At 37.6% G+C, this 13,162-nt stretch overlaps 1 protein-coding gene across 1 annotated transcript; it reads right to left on the bottom strand.

The window, feature by feature from the left end:
- Nucleotides 1-223: 223 nt before the first annotated feature.
- Nucleotides 224-2,358, bottom strand: LOC110873019 (alcohol dehydrogenase 2). Its single transcript, XM_022121939.2, has 9 exons — nt 2,197-2,358; nt 1,978-2,114; nt 1,842-1,888; nt 1,416-1,741; nt 1,253-1,335; nt 1,089-1,164; nt 844-1,001; nt 586-747; nt 224-487 (listed from the first exon to the last, which is right to left on the bottom strand). Exons 1-9 carry the CDS (start codon nt 2,231-2,233, stop codon nt 371-373), a joined length of 1,143 nt encoding a protein of 380 aa, XP_021977631.1. The 5' UTR covers nt 2,234-2,358; the 3' UTR covers nt 224-370.
- Between the last annotated feature and the right edge of the window lie 10,804 nt (nt 2,359-13,162).

Genomic DNA, 13,162 nt, shown 5'->3' with positions numbered 1-13,162 from the left:
CCAGTTATACTAAGCTTTTTGGGTCGACAAAGGTTTATTTTTAAGTTTATTATATTAAACTGAAATACTTTGACCATAGCCTAGCGACATTAAGGTGAATTGTATTTAATTAAGTGTGTTTCTGATGTGGCTCTCGTTGATAGGTTTATATATCTTTTTTATTTCTTAATACTGCCAAGGCTCTTACTTTTTAAGATGCATGCATCTATTAACTATTTGTTGATTCAATAGACAACAATTTCTATTGTTATTCAAACTCAAAATCTTTGATGGGTAACAAACCAGATCTTTCTTAAGGACACATTTACAATCAAGATTAAGACAGCTAACAACGACAATGAGAAACGTGAAACACACACATTCGAATTATTTAGGCATCCATTCGAATGATGCAACGAAGACCTTCACCTTTATGCATCAAGTCAAAGGCCTTATTGATCTCTGAAAACGGAACTTCATGTGTTATGAACTTCTCCAACTCAAGTTCCTGCAAAAAAAAAAAAAAAACACCCTCAAATCCTTCAATTTTCAATTACTTTTTTTTATTAGTAATAGTAATTTAAGGAATTAATATGCATTAGTTACCTTGTTCATATACTTTTCGACAACCGAAGGAATGTCAGATCGCGGTTTATAGTTTCCAAAGAAGGTCCCCTTCAAAGTCCTTTCGTTCAACAGATTCATGGGATTGGTCTTGAACACAGCATCTTTGTGTGGAACACCTACAAGAACAGCAACACCCCAACCCTGCTCCAAAAAAGTTAAACAAATATTATTAAAAAAAAACACAACACTTATGTATAGTATAGATAGATATTCAAGCAAAGGGTATAATAAACATACATCATGAACACATTCAAAAGCAGAGATCATAGCATCAACATGACCAGTGCATTCAACACTCCTGTCAACTCCTCCATTTGTCATCTCTGCAATCACTTCTTGCACTGGCTTCTTATAATCTTTTGGGTTCACAAACTCTGTAACCCCGAATTTCTTTGCTGTTGTAACAAAAATAAAAGAATATATCATCAGTTTATATTAATATTATTCACATTTTATTATTTATATTTCTTAAAACTTCTTACCAAGCTCAAATCTATTGGCATTGAGATCAACACCAATGATCCTTGAAGCCCCAGAAATTCTTGCACCTTCAGCAGCCTATTCACAGATACTTATTCATCAGCATTTGAAAATAAATTCATACAAATTACATATTTTTTAAGTGTTACAGTTTGAAAAAACATACAGCAAGTCCCACAGCTCCCAGACCGAAAACCGCCACCGAAGAGCCCTTTTTTGGTTTTGCAACATTCAGAGTAGCTCCTAGCCCTAAGAAACACAAGTTATTTTGGTCAAAAAAAGTCCAACAAAACAAGTGATCAGCTGAGGACATGAAATTAATATGGTACCTGTGGAGATCCCACAGCTGAGGACACAAACTTTATCAAGAGGAGCATGAGGGTTGATCTTTGCAAGACAGCCAACATGAACAACCGTGTACTCGCTGAAAGTAGAAGTCCCCACAAAATGGAAGATTGGGTTGCCATTAATCGAAAATCGAGATTTTTGATCGTGAAGCATGACACCCCTGTCGGTGTTGATCCTGAGAAGGTCACACATGTTGCTCTCTTCGGACTTACAGTGAGCACACTCTTTGCATTCTCCAGTGAAAACAGGGAGCACATGATCCCCGGGCTCTAGATCAGTCACTCCTTCCCCAACACTCTCCACAACCCTGTGTTTGTTTTCTTGTTCATTTTAATTGATTATGTAACTCAAACAAATAACTTTTTTAATTAGATACATAGATAGATAGATACAAGAATGTAACATACCCTCCAGCTTCATGTCCTAAAATTCTTGGGAATACAGGATTTTGTCCCTACAGTAATAAAAAAAACATATTTATTAATTAATTATATGAAAGATTAATTGATTTCAAAATTAAAATAATAAAATAATAATAATTACTTTGGCTTCCCAGAAGTAAACATCAGTGTGGCAAAGGGAAGTGAAGAGGATCTTAATCCGGACTTCCATTTTCTGCGGTGGCGCCACCTCCACTTCTTCGATCACCAGCGGTTTTCCGGCTTCCCACGCCACAGCAGCTGCGGCATTTTAAGGATCATTAACGATAGAAAAAATTAAATAGCAACAAGCTGTATGAATATGGATGAATAAAATCCTTACCTTTGCATCGAATAACTTGGCCTGTAGTGGTCGACATACTTGAAAGAGAGAATATTCTTGAAATGAGATTAAATTGTTGTTTGAGATGAAGATGTAGTGTGAGGAAATGGGTATTTATAGAGGGATCGAGTTAGTTGTGTTTGTAGAATCTTAGTAGTAAACAGGAGGTAAAAAACTAAAAACCAGCCACCAGGTTTTGGTTTACCTGGTTTTCTTTCTTTTGATCCACGCGTTGACAACTAAATGTTAAAACCCACCGTTTAATAAAAACAAGAAACCCTTCATACATATGGGATTTAATTATATTATTATTATTATTATTATTATTATTATTATTATTATTATTATTATTATTATTGCTAATTACCATTATTATATTATATTATATTATATTATATTATATTATATTATATCATATCATATCATATCATATCATATCATATTATATAGTATTATATTGTATCGTATCGAATCGTATCGAATCGTACTGTATCCTATGATTATTATATTATATAGGGTTAATGGGTTTTAACATACAAAATACCCTTAAAGTGAGAAGTGAATGAGAGATTTTTTTTTAATTATTTTCCGATCTTTTTAAGCATGTATTTTAGTCTCAGAATAAAAAAAAAATCATTACTTTAAACTAGCAGAGTAATTATTGTAGGATAATTATAATTAGTCTACAAATAATCACTGATTTTTTTTACACTAGTAGATTAATTATGTAATTTTCTAGAGTAATTATAATTACTCTACAATAATTACTATACTACTTTAAAATCACGGTTTTTTTACACTTTGCAGTTAAACATCATTATTAAGTAGTAGGAAAAAAACAAACTTTCTTCACTTCTCACGTTTTGACCATTTTATATGTTAAACTTCATTTGTATTTGATCTTTTATATTACGAACTATGAGAACTGTATATGCAGTTATGTAAGTAGGGTTTGATAGATATAAGAAAAGTGAGATAAACATTTGTACCTACTCCGATGCTACTGTTTTATTTGGAACCAAAGAAAATTTCATATTGAAATTTTGAAGTCCTTTAAATACCGGAAATAAAAATTCATTATCAAATATTAAATCATAAAATTTTGGGTATGCTAAGTTTTTTGACATTCAGAAAGAATTCTTACTTGAATTTTGAACAATAATATTTAAATACTACTAATATTTTTGAAGTCCTTTAAATACCGGAAATAAAAATTCATTATCAAATATTAAATCATAAAATTTTGGGTATGCTAAGTTTTTTGACATTCAGAAAGAATTCTAACTTGAATTTTGAACAATAATATTTAAATACTACTAATAAATTTATCTCGACATTGTTTGCACCTTTTGCTTTATAGGTATTGGGTATTCGTAACTTATTATTTTATTGTTTTACATTATCTTGCTGTATAAGGGTTTTATTTAGTGGGAGCTTCTTCATTTGTTTCCAAGTTCCCCATCATCGCCTTCTTGGACCGTGCTTTTTGCGACGGTTTCTGGCGTTTCACACCGTCGTTTACTGGTTCTTTTTCAGTCGACTGTTTGTTTGTTGGCTTGGATTGTTGAAGCTTCGTTGTTATCCACATAAGGTAATCTCAAAGGGATTTGAACTGTTAGGGCGGTTCCAATGTTCTAGTTTTTGCCGTTTACAATAGTTTCTATAACGGATATGCGGTTGCATGTCGTTTATTTACACCAGCACGGCCTCCTTTCCGGTGTTCTATTGTATTCGACTCACCTCAATGGTTTTTGATTTTAGTTGATATTCTTTGTATTTTTGTGAACTTATGTTTGGGGGATTTTGTTTGGATATATATACAAGGGGTCTAAACCTTTTTGGTTGGCCTTCATTTAATCTTGGTGTCAATGACGATGAACTTTGTGTAACATTAGAGACAACCGTGGTTTTTGCAGATTATTTATTTGTTTGATGTTGTATGGTAAAAAGGATGTGATGTTGCCTGTCTTTTGTGGCTGTTTGTTCTTCTGTTAAATGTTATTAAGGATGATGTTATGATGGGTGTGTTTTTTTGGGAGTTGTATTGTTGTTGTATGTGAAGATGAACAATTCATTTCATCAAACATGAGTTACTTTATGCAAGATGTTGTTGGTGTTCTTTTTTTTGAACGGCCAACGAATACTATACAGGCTTGGTCACCCAAGTAAACCCATTGGCGAAAAGTTACCCATGCCCTGCGAACACAGACAACGTTGATGACTAGCCCCCCCCCCCCCCCACCATTCTAGGGGAAACCCCTGACCCACCTGTAAAATATTGCACCAAGTTGGACTCTAACCCATGACATCTGCATTGGAAGGCCATGGGGTGCCTCATCCTAAACTAATTGATTTAGGCCCACTGTTGGTGTTCTTTTGATTATGGATACGGTTGCTAAGTCGATGACGATGAATATGAATCATCCGAGATTTCAAAGCTGATTAAAATTAAAATACTACTAATTAGTAACTAATAAGGGCATATGTTGTTTGCACCTTTTGCATTATAGCTTCTATGTGCATTGGGTATTTGTAACTTATCATTTTATTGTTGTACACTATGTTGCTATATAAGGGTTTTATTTAGTGGGGGCCTTTGCATTTGTTCCACAGCTGACCACGACCGCCTTCTTTAGACCGTGCTTTTTGTGATGCTTGCCAACATTGAAAGAGTTGTTCGTATACCCATTTGATCAGTAGAATGATTGACATTGTTGGTTGTGTTTGGTTGTGAAATAAACATGTTTTGTCAATGTTAATGGTGACATGGTCTTATCCTACGACTTTAAGTGAATGTTGTGCTGTTGGTTTGTCTACATATGAATTGGGGAAGATGGCCTAGGGTTAATCTGAGAGTTGTGAGTGCCATGATGCTGCTTATTATTTGGCATTGTCACACCCCAACCGATGGCGGAAGCATCGGAGCGTGGCACTGGGCGAAACAGATTGTCCAGAAGTTTTCCATAACAATTATCATTACTATTCAACTTAAAATAACATGTCCCATACCATGTCTCAAACAGTAAGCAAATTATTACAGACAAAATCTAGGCAAATAGTTCTTGTTGTTGGAGCTGCTGTTGTTGTTCTTCTTTTTGCGGCGGGAGGACTTTGATGGTTGAGCAGTGGCGGTTTCAGCGGTTAGTGCGGTGGTAGCTTGATGCAAAGACTTGGAGGGCTTATCCCAAAAACCAGCGTTTACTTGCTTGTCGTTGATTTCAGCGGCAAGCAAGTAAGTCTCTTCAATCGATGATGTCTTCGCGGCGTGAACAAAATCCGCAACACAGTCAAGTAAAGCTCGGATGTACTTCTTGATTGCCATGTCTGGCGTCTTGACTTGATCGGGGCAGATAATGCTGAGCTGCTTAAAGCGAGCAGTTAGGGCAACGTTGTCTCCATCCTTCTGCTTAATGTTCCAAAACTCGTCCTCCAGTTTTTGGCGTTCATGGGGAGGGCAGAATTCATCCATCATGATGGCTTTCAACTCTTCCCAAGTCAGCTCATAAGCTGCATCATTCCCGCGTTTGTTTCTCTCGGCCGTCCACTAGTCAAAAGCGCGGGACTAGAAGACTCCGGTAGCATTGAGGGTACGGAGATTATCAGGACATCCGCCTTGGCGCAGAGTGACCTCGACTGAATAGAACCATTGGAACATAGCTGTTGGGCCATCTTCTCCAGTGAATTCCTTTGGGACGCATGCCTTGAATTGCTTGAAGCTGAAAGCAGTCTTTGGAGCAACTTTGGGAGCGTCGGTTCTAGACTCCTCAGACAATTTGCTGACGTTCTCATAAATTTCGCTCACAGCCTTGGCCACTTGTTTAGCGAGGATGGCGGCAAGGCGTTTGTCTCTATTTTCTTGGCGAGTGAGTCGCGTGTTACGAATTCCAGATGACGACATTGTCTGCAACTGACATCGTCTTAGGTCTCAGACATAGCTTAATCGAATCTCACCTCACACGCCTACTTCTAACTAAAGCTCAGGAACATAATAGGACATGTATCACATAAACACATATGCGGATAACCACGGATTTACATAAACACAGAGGCATATAAGCACGTAGGGCACAGAGTCACAGAAACACATACCCATGTAATCACAGAGGCGGTCAGAATACAGAAACCTATTATTCAAAGTTCGCGAGTTGTTCGAATATAGCGGTCGCGTATAACATATCGAGTAGCACAATATAGTCGTATAGTATAACATAAGGTCGTCCATATCGTAGCGACTTGTTAGCGTATTGAGATAGATAAGCAATGCGAATCGGGTGTGTGTTGATCGAAATGAAGGTAAAAATCGAATAAGTTTCAAAATTTAAAACACATAAACAGGTAAGTACATATAAACACATAAAATCAACGAGTCATCAGAGTCAGCAGTTGCGGGCTCAGAACCGAAACACATAAAAATCTAGAAATGGATTGTCTGCGGCTAATTAGACATCGACTACCCAAAGCGGCTCGACTATTCTCAAGGATCTGTCATGCACATGTTGACTTTCAGGATCGGCCTTTGCCTCGATTCTTGGGCATTTGGCACTCCTCCCTCTAGTCACATTGTGAGTTCAGGTCATTGGAGTCCGTCGAGACTTTGGTGAGAATTTTTGTAAAGCAAAAATTGAGGGGAATAGGTTGTCAAGGTTCGGGTTTCACCCCTGGCTTAACAACCTTGTTCCTTATTTTGGTTAAAAATAGCGACGAAAATCCGCATTGAAGTATGGATTTCACTCCTGATTCAATGCGAATTCTCGTGTCTTATAGATGAATACAGATCAATAATCAATTTAATCAAGAGTTAGCGGTTTTCACACCTAATCTCGGTCAAATTACTTGTTTGGTTTCGAACAGTCGTGTGATGATGGTGTAATGCAAGCGAGAATAGCGAGATATAGCACATAAGCTTTGTACTAAATCTTTAAGGTTTGTACAAGTTGGTTTGTTGGTTCCTAACTATAGACCAGGTCTCTAAGACTTTGACCCGGACTAGGTCAAGTCTTGCCTAATTCCCTATAGTTATGGCTTTGATATCAATCTGTCACACCCTAACCGATGGCGAAATCATCGGGGCGTGGCACTGAGCGAAACAGATTGTCCATAAGTTTTTTGTTAGTGCATGCATCTGTTGACTTCGTCTTGTATCGAGTCTTAGAATAGATTGTATAGATCAAGGCACGTTATTCGAGAAAATAGGAGTGTTTAGAATGTTTTAAGCTGATTCCGCTCGAAATGGTATTTGACCATTTCCAGCGAAATCACAAGTATTGATTCCGCTCGAGTGATGTTTAGGTTGATTTCGCTTGTATTACTGATTCCGCTCGAGCGTGTTCGAGGGAAATCAAGCACACTATATATAGTTGTCTCGAGCGAAATCATAGTAACAGTTCTTGATTTCCATACCGAAGTGCTGCCGGTGTGAAGACTGATTGCAATCCGTGTTAAATCAATCAGAGAAGTGATTAAAGTGATATTCTAGCTGTCTCGTACTCAGTTTCTTGTTTTCCGCACCTGAAACTGTTTCAAACTCCTCTGAACGACTCGTTCGGGTCGAAACTCGATCCTACAAGTGGTATCAAAGCTCAGGAGGAGGAGTTCTATACGTTTGAGCTTGAAAATCTCTGTTTTACTACACTTTCTTTCAAAAATTCAAGATTTCACGGTTAAAATTGGACAAAATTTTCACAGATTGTGTAAAAATACATGTTAACAAATCCTTAGAAGTTTCAGCTTAAAATTCGGACAAAAAATGACCAAAATGAACCTCCGAAGTGATTCCGCTCGAAAGTACATTTTTTGATTTCGCTCCAAAAAGTGCCTGATTCCGCTTCAAGTGTGACTATTCCGCTTGAAATCTGAGATTTCGCTTGGAAAATATACTGATTCCGCTCCAAAGTGGTTGTTTCTGATTCCGCTCCAAAAGACCAAATCAGAGATTCCGCTTGAGATATACTTGTGATTCCGCTCCAAGTTGCTTATTGGTTATTCCGCTTGAAACGCATAGTTGGGATTTCGCTTCAAATTGTTGTCTTACTATTCCGCTTGAATTTCAAGCGGAATCAGATTTATTGTTTTTTTTGTGATTTCGCTTAAAAGTTAAACTTTTGATTTCGCTTGTAGTGTGTTGTGTCAGGTATTTCGCTTGAACAGAACGTGTGATTTCGCTTGAACTACAAGAGCTATGGACAACGATTTCTACAACGCGTTTGCCACATCTTCGGTTACTCCGGATTCGATTGCTCAAAATATGAATCTGGAAAACGAAACGGGAACTACTCAAAAGCCTTCGAAACTTATGAGCATCGAAGAATATTATGGATGGAAGGATCGCTTCGAAAATTGGGTGCAAGCAAACCATCTTAGATCATGGGAGTGTATTTTGAAAAGATATGTGCTACCACGGACTGAGTTGGAAGTTATAAAACAAATCTCAGAATTTAATGATCAAGAACGGGAAATGTATCGTGTTGAAAAGATGATGATTAGTCTACTTCAGCAAGCCATTAAAGAAGACATCTTTGTTTTGCTTCAACATGACAAGACTTCAAAGTCGATTTGGGATGCTCTTAAAGTCAAGTTTGAGGGTAGTGAACACATGATTAAAAGCAAGAAGGCATTACTTAAGAAAGAATTTGATCTATTCACAAGTTTGCCCGGAGAAGATACAAAGAAGCTTATTGAACGATACTGCGACTTAGTGCGATCCATGTCGATGCTTAGTATAACAAAAGACCGTGAAGAGTGGGTAGACAAGTTAGCTGATGCATTACCGCAAAAAGAGTGGGGAACTTATCCGATGATCTTGAAAAACACCGGAGTTTATGATGGGTTAACAATTTCTCAGTTCATCGAGAAAATTGAAGGTCAAGATCTGGAACAGCAGAAGATTGCTAGGATGACCAATCCAAGTGGTCAACAAGATGTGAAAATGTACTACAAAGGTGGTGTTCCAGAAACTGAAAGAAGCCCGAAAATCCAAACTGCATTCAGTGCTGGAGATTCATCTAAAAAGGTTGATCAATGTTCAAACAAAATGTTGGTGCACTAAATGTCTGCTGACTACGTCTTATCAAGTCTTATGTCTAGATAGATTAACCGAGTGCAAAATGGTGTTTAAATTAGGGTTTGTATAGGTTTTAGTTATCCTAGCCGTTTGAAAGACACCTGGCCGTTTGAAGATGCCTGGCCGTTTGAAGCAGGCTGGTCGTTTGAGGCATGTTCGTTTGAACATGTTATGTATCATTCAAACGGAAGGGTCTGGGTCTATATATAGTTAATCATTTCAAACGGTCACTTGAACTGATGTGTGTGTTTGTGAGTCGAGGTGCTGCAGGATTTTTGTCAGATTCATTGTAAAGACTCGCAATCAGTAATAGAAAGAAAAATTGAAAGGAACAAGCTGTTTTGACTTGGTTTACTTTGATTCCGCCTCTATAAACTAAGATGAATTACCTTAACTGACATTTAAGGTCACCGGAACGGTCCAACAAGTGGTATCAGAGCTCAGGACGAGGAGTTCATACCAAATTCAGCTTGAAATCATCGGATTATCTCTCTTCTACCTTTCTTTTCTGATTTGAACTAGTTATCACGGTTAAAATGGTCTAAAACTCTCACATATCAAACGAAATACACTATTAACGAATCCTTGAAAGTTTGGACTCAAAATTCGACGTAAAAGTGATAAAAATGAACTAAAAACAGGGTTCCGTTTGAACGGAATATAGGTGGTCCGTTTGAAACCAGACATTCCGTTTGAATATATCGTTTGAAATCATACCTTCCGTTTGAAATTAGCATTATCGTTTGAACAATCGTTTGAAACTGACCTTTCGTTTGAAAGGGTTTCGTTTGAAAACTGCTTATCGTTTGAAAGAGGTTATCGTTTGAAGGGGTTTCGTTTGAAACTATTGTTATCTCAAACGGAATAGTCCATTCCGTTTGAAGAGAAGCAGTTCGTTTGAGGAGAACCATTTCGTTTGAAACCATTTCGTTTGAATCTGTAATTTTTCAAAACCAATAATTTTTCTAAGTGTTTGCTGATTTTGTAGGTATATTCAAGATGGATGATATATTCTTGAACCCGTTCAGTGATATGTACGCGTTTACTGGAAATTCCGGAAATGATGATACATCTTCAAACAAAGAAAATGAGAATCCGCTGAAAGAAAAGAAAAAGGAAGCTTGGGAATCGGAAAGTGCTTTTGGAACATTCAATAAACCCCCAAAGCTTATGGCTATCGAGGAGTACAGTCGGTGGTCTAGGAAGTTTGAAGATTGGATGATGGCATTCGCATTTCCCAGCTGGAAAAGTTTGAAGAACAGTTATGCAAATGGAAACAAAAATGGTGAAGCGTTAAGATCAGCTGAAGAGATTGATACTTTTGTAGCAGAACAGAAGTGTATAGCTTTGTTGTTCCAGTCTGTTCGAGAAGACATCATTGCGTTGATCGATTACACAAATGCAAAAGATCTTTGGCAAAAGCTAGAAAAGAAGTGTCTAGGAAGTACTGAAATTGTAAAAAGTAAAAAGAAACTTCTTAGCAAAAAGTTCGATATGTTCGGTTGTCTTAAGAATGAGTCAGTTTGTAAGATGATAGAAAAGTTTGGTCATCTGAAGCTGGAATTAGCACGACACGATATCACATATTCTGATGATGAACTTGTTGACAAACTGTTCGATTCATTACCAGACGAGATGGATTGGAGATATTATGCGCTAATGTTGAAGAACACTATTGCTCCTGAAAATTTGAAACCAGATTTGGTCATTGAGAGACTTGAAAGTCACGAACTGGAACTGAAGAAGACATACAAAGTCAATCATTCATCTTATCAACAAAATTTGGATCTATACTATCCGAAAAGCATGATGCCGAAAGCTACTTCTCCCAAGACTGCATTTTCCGCTGAGAATGTTTCTTCAGCAAACAAAGAAAGTCAAAGCAGTCAAAGCAGTGGAAATCACAGTGGATCTTCATCTTCTGCAAATCGTTCTGATGCAAAATTTTCATGCAACATCGCAATAGATTTGAAGAATGCTCAGAATTTTGACGAGGAGTCGGCTAAGCAACAAATGGTCTTCTTGGCGTCTGTGTTGGAATCATATGAAGGGTTGGTGGCTGGGAAGATAGGCAATACAAATCTGACAAAGGAAGGTTATGATCAGATAGATCCCGAAGAAATGGAGCTGATCGATATTCGTTGGGCGATGGCCAGTGCTGTTCACAGAGCACAACGCTTCATTGAAATTACCGGCAGAAAGACGATTGGTGGTCCGTCTACTAAGTTGGGATTCGACAAATCGAAGGTGACTTGCTTCAAGTGTAAGCAGAAAGGTCACTTCAAGCGAGAATGCAGAAACGCTTATGCTGATGAGTCGGAGAATCCTTTTAGAGACGATTACTACAAAAAGGCAATATACCATCAGAATAAATCCGAGCCGCCTAGATTGAAGCAGGGTGAAGACAACAGAGAAAAATCTAGAGCTTTAGCGGTGATTTATGATGATGAGGGGTACGATTGGAGCAAAGAGGTTCTACCAGAAGAAGATGCGGTTGGTTACGCATTCATGGCGAACGATGAACCTATTCCGTGGAAAGATGATCGTACGGAAGAACAAAAGTATTGCTATAGGAAAATGATTGCTGAAAACAGAATCATTCGAATCTCTCGTATCTATCTGGAAGCAAGAATAGCGAGAAGATGGGATCCAGACAGAGAGTGTTATCTTGATGAGTATGGAAATATTGCGATTGATGACAAAACGCTTGATCTGGAAGCCATCATCAAGGAGATAAAAGAAGATAATGAGTATTGGCAACACAAATGGTGGGGAACTCCGACCGAGAAAATGAAAGAAGAAGAGAAAGAGAAAGAAGAGAGAGAGAAGAAAGAAAAAGAAGAGATAGAGAAATCAAAGAAGGTTGATACAGGCATTATCGATGCAACGCAGGAGTTGACTGCAGAGAACCTGGGAAAAATGGCTGACAAAGTGCTAGCTGCTAAAGCACTTGAGGTAGACTCTAACTCCGTGTCTGAGTCAAAAGGCCAGGTCAGTCCAAACTCGTCAACAAATGCGTCAGGTAAAAAGATCGAAGGAAATGCTGACTGCAAAAATTGCAACAAAGAATGCAAATTTTGTAGTACTGTCACGTATCTCAACGGTGAAAAAAATTAAAGACCTAACAGCAAAGGTCATAAGCGTTGAGAATCAAATCCTTGGTCGTGACAAAACAGTTAAAGCTTCAACTGAATGGATTAAAGAATTAACTGTTCAAATTGAAACTGATAAAATTGAACATGAAAAGCTTAAAAATGAAAATGAAAGGTTAATTCTTGAAAACCGTCAGATTTCTGAAAAATTTGAAAAACTTAAAAGCACGGTGAAAGATAGTGATGATCGAAATGGTAAAACTTTTAAAGAAAACGAACACCTAAAAGCAGTGTTGAGAGTCAAAGAAGAGTCAATCAACAAACAACCGGATGAAATCGCTAAATTGAAACTTAAAGTTCAAGAGGCTGAAATTGAGAACGAGCGAATCCAGTTGAAGCTTAACAGTTATAGCTCCGCAAGCTTTGTGTTGCAGCACATTGTTCCCAAACCCATCGGGAAAAACAAAGCTGGCGAAGATGTGTATTCTGATGGAACTGGGGTGGGTTTTCACAAAGTTCCACCGCCGATTTTGGATAACTACACGAAAAAGCAATCTGGGTTGGTTGAACTTGAGGAAGAAAGTGAAGTTAAACTTCCTGAGAACATTGATGTCACGTTCACATCTTCCAATGATGTTAGTGTCCAAAATGATGTGGTAAAAAGTGTCGTTGAAAAAGTTCTAAAAACGGATAGTGACACTACTGAGGAAGATGGGTGTTTCTTGGACAAATACATTCCGAAACAAAAATCCAAGAACCACTTAAACGAAGAATCAAATCTTGTCATGTACAAGATGTTGGGTTCGGATAAGTT

This window comes from Helianthus annuus, chromosome 8 (genome assembly GCF_002127325.2).
Source record: "Helianthus annuus cultivar XRQ/B chromosome 8, HanXRQr2.0-SUNRISE, whole genome shotgun sequence".
Lineage (NCBI taxonomy): Eukaryota > Viridiplantae > Streptophyta > Magnoliopsida > Asterales > Asteraceae > Helianthus > Helianthus annuus.
This window is presented reverse-complemented; position numbering and strand designations above follow the sequence as displayed.

Coding starts and splice junctions, on each gene's coding strand:
- LOC110873019 (XM_022121939.2), bottom strand. CDS start 2,233: ATGTCGACCACTACAGGCCAAGTTATTCGATGCAAAG. Junction 1,165..1,252: donor TGGGAGCTGTGGGACTTGCT/GTATGTTTTTTC, acceptor ATCTGTGAATAG/GCTGCTGAAGGTGCAAGAAT. Junction 1,002..1,088: donor TGCCAATAGATTTGAGCTTG/GTAAGAAGTTTT, acceptor TTGTTACAACAG/CAAAGAAATTCGGGGTTACA.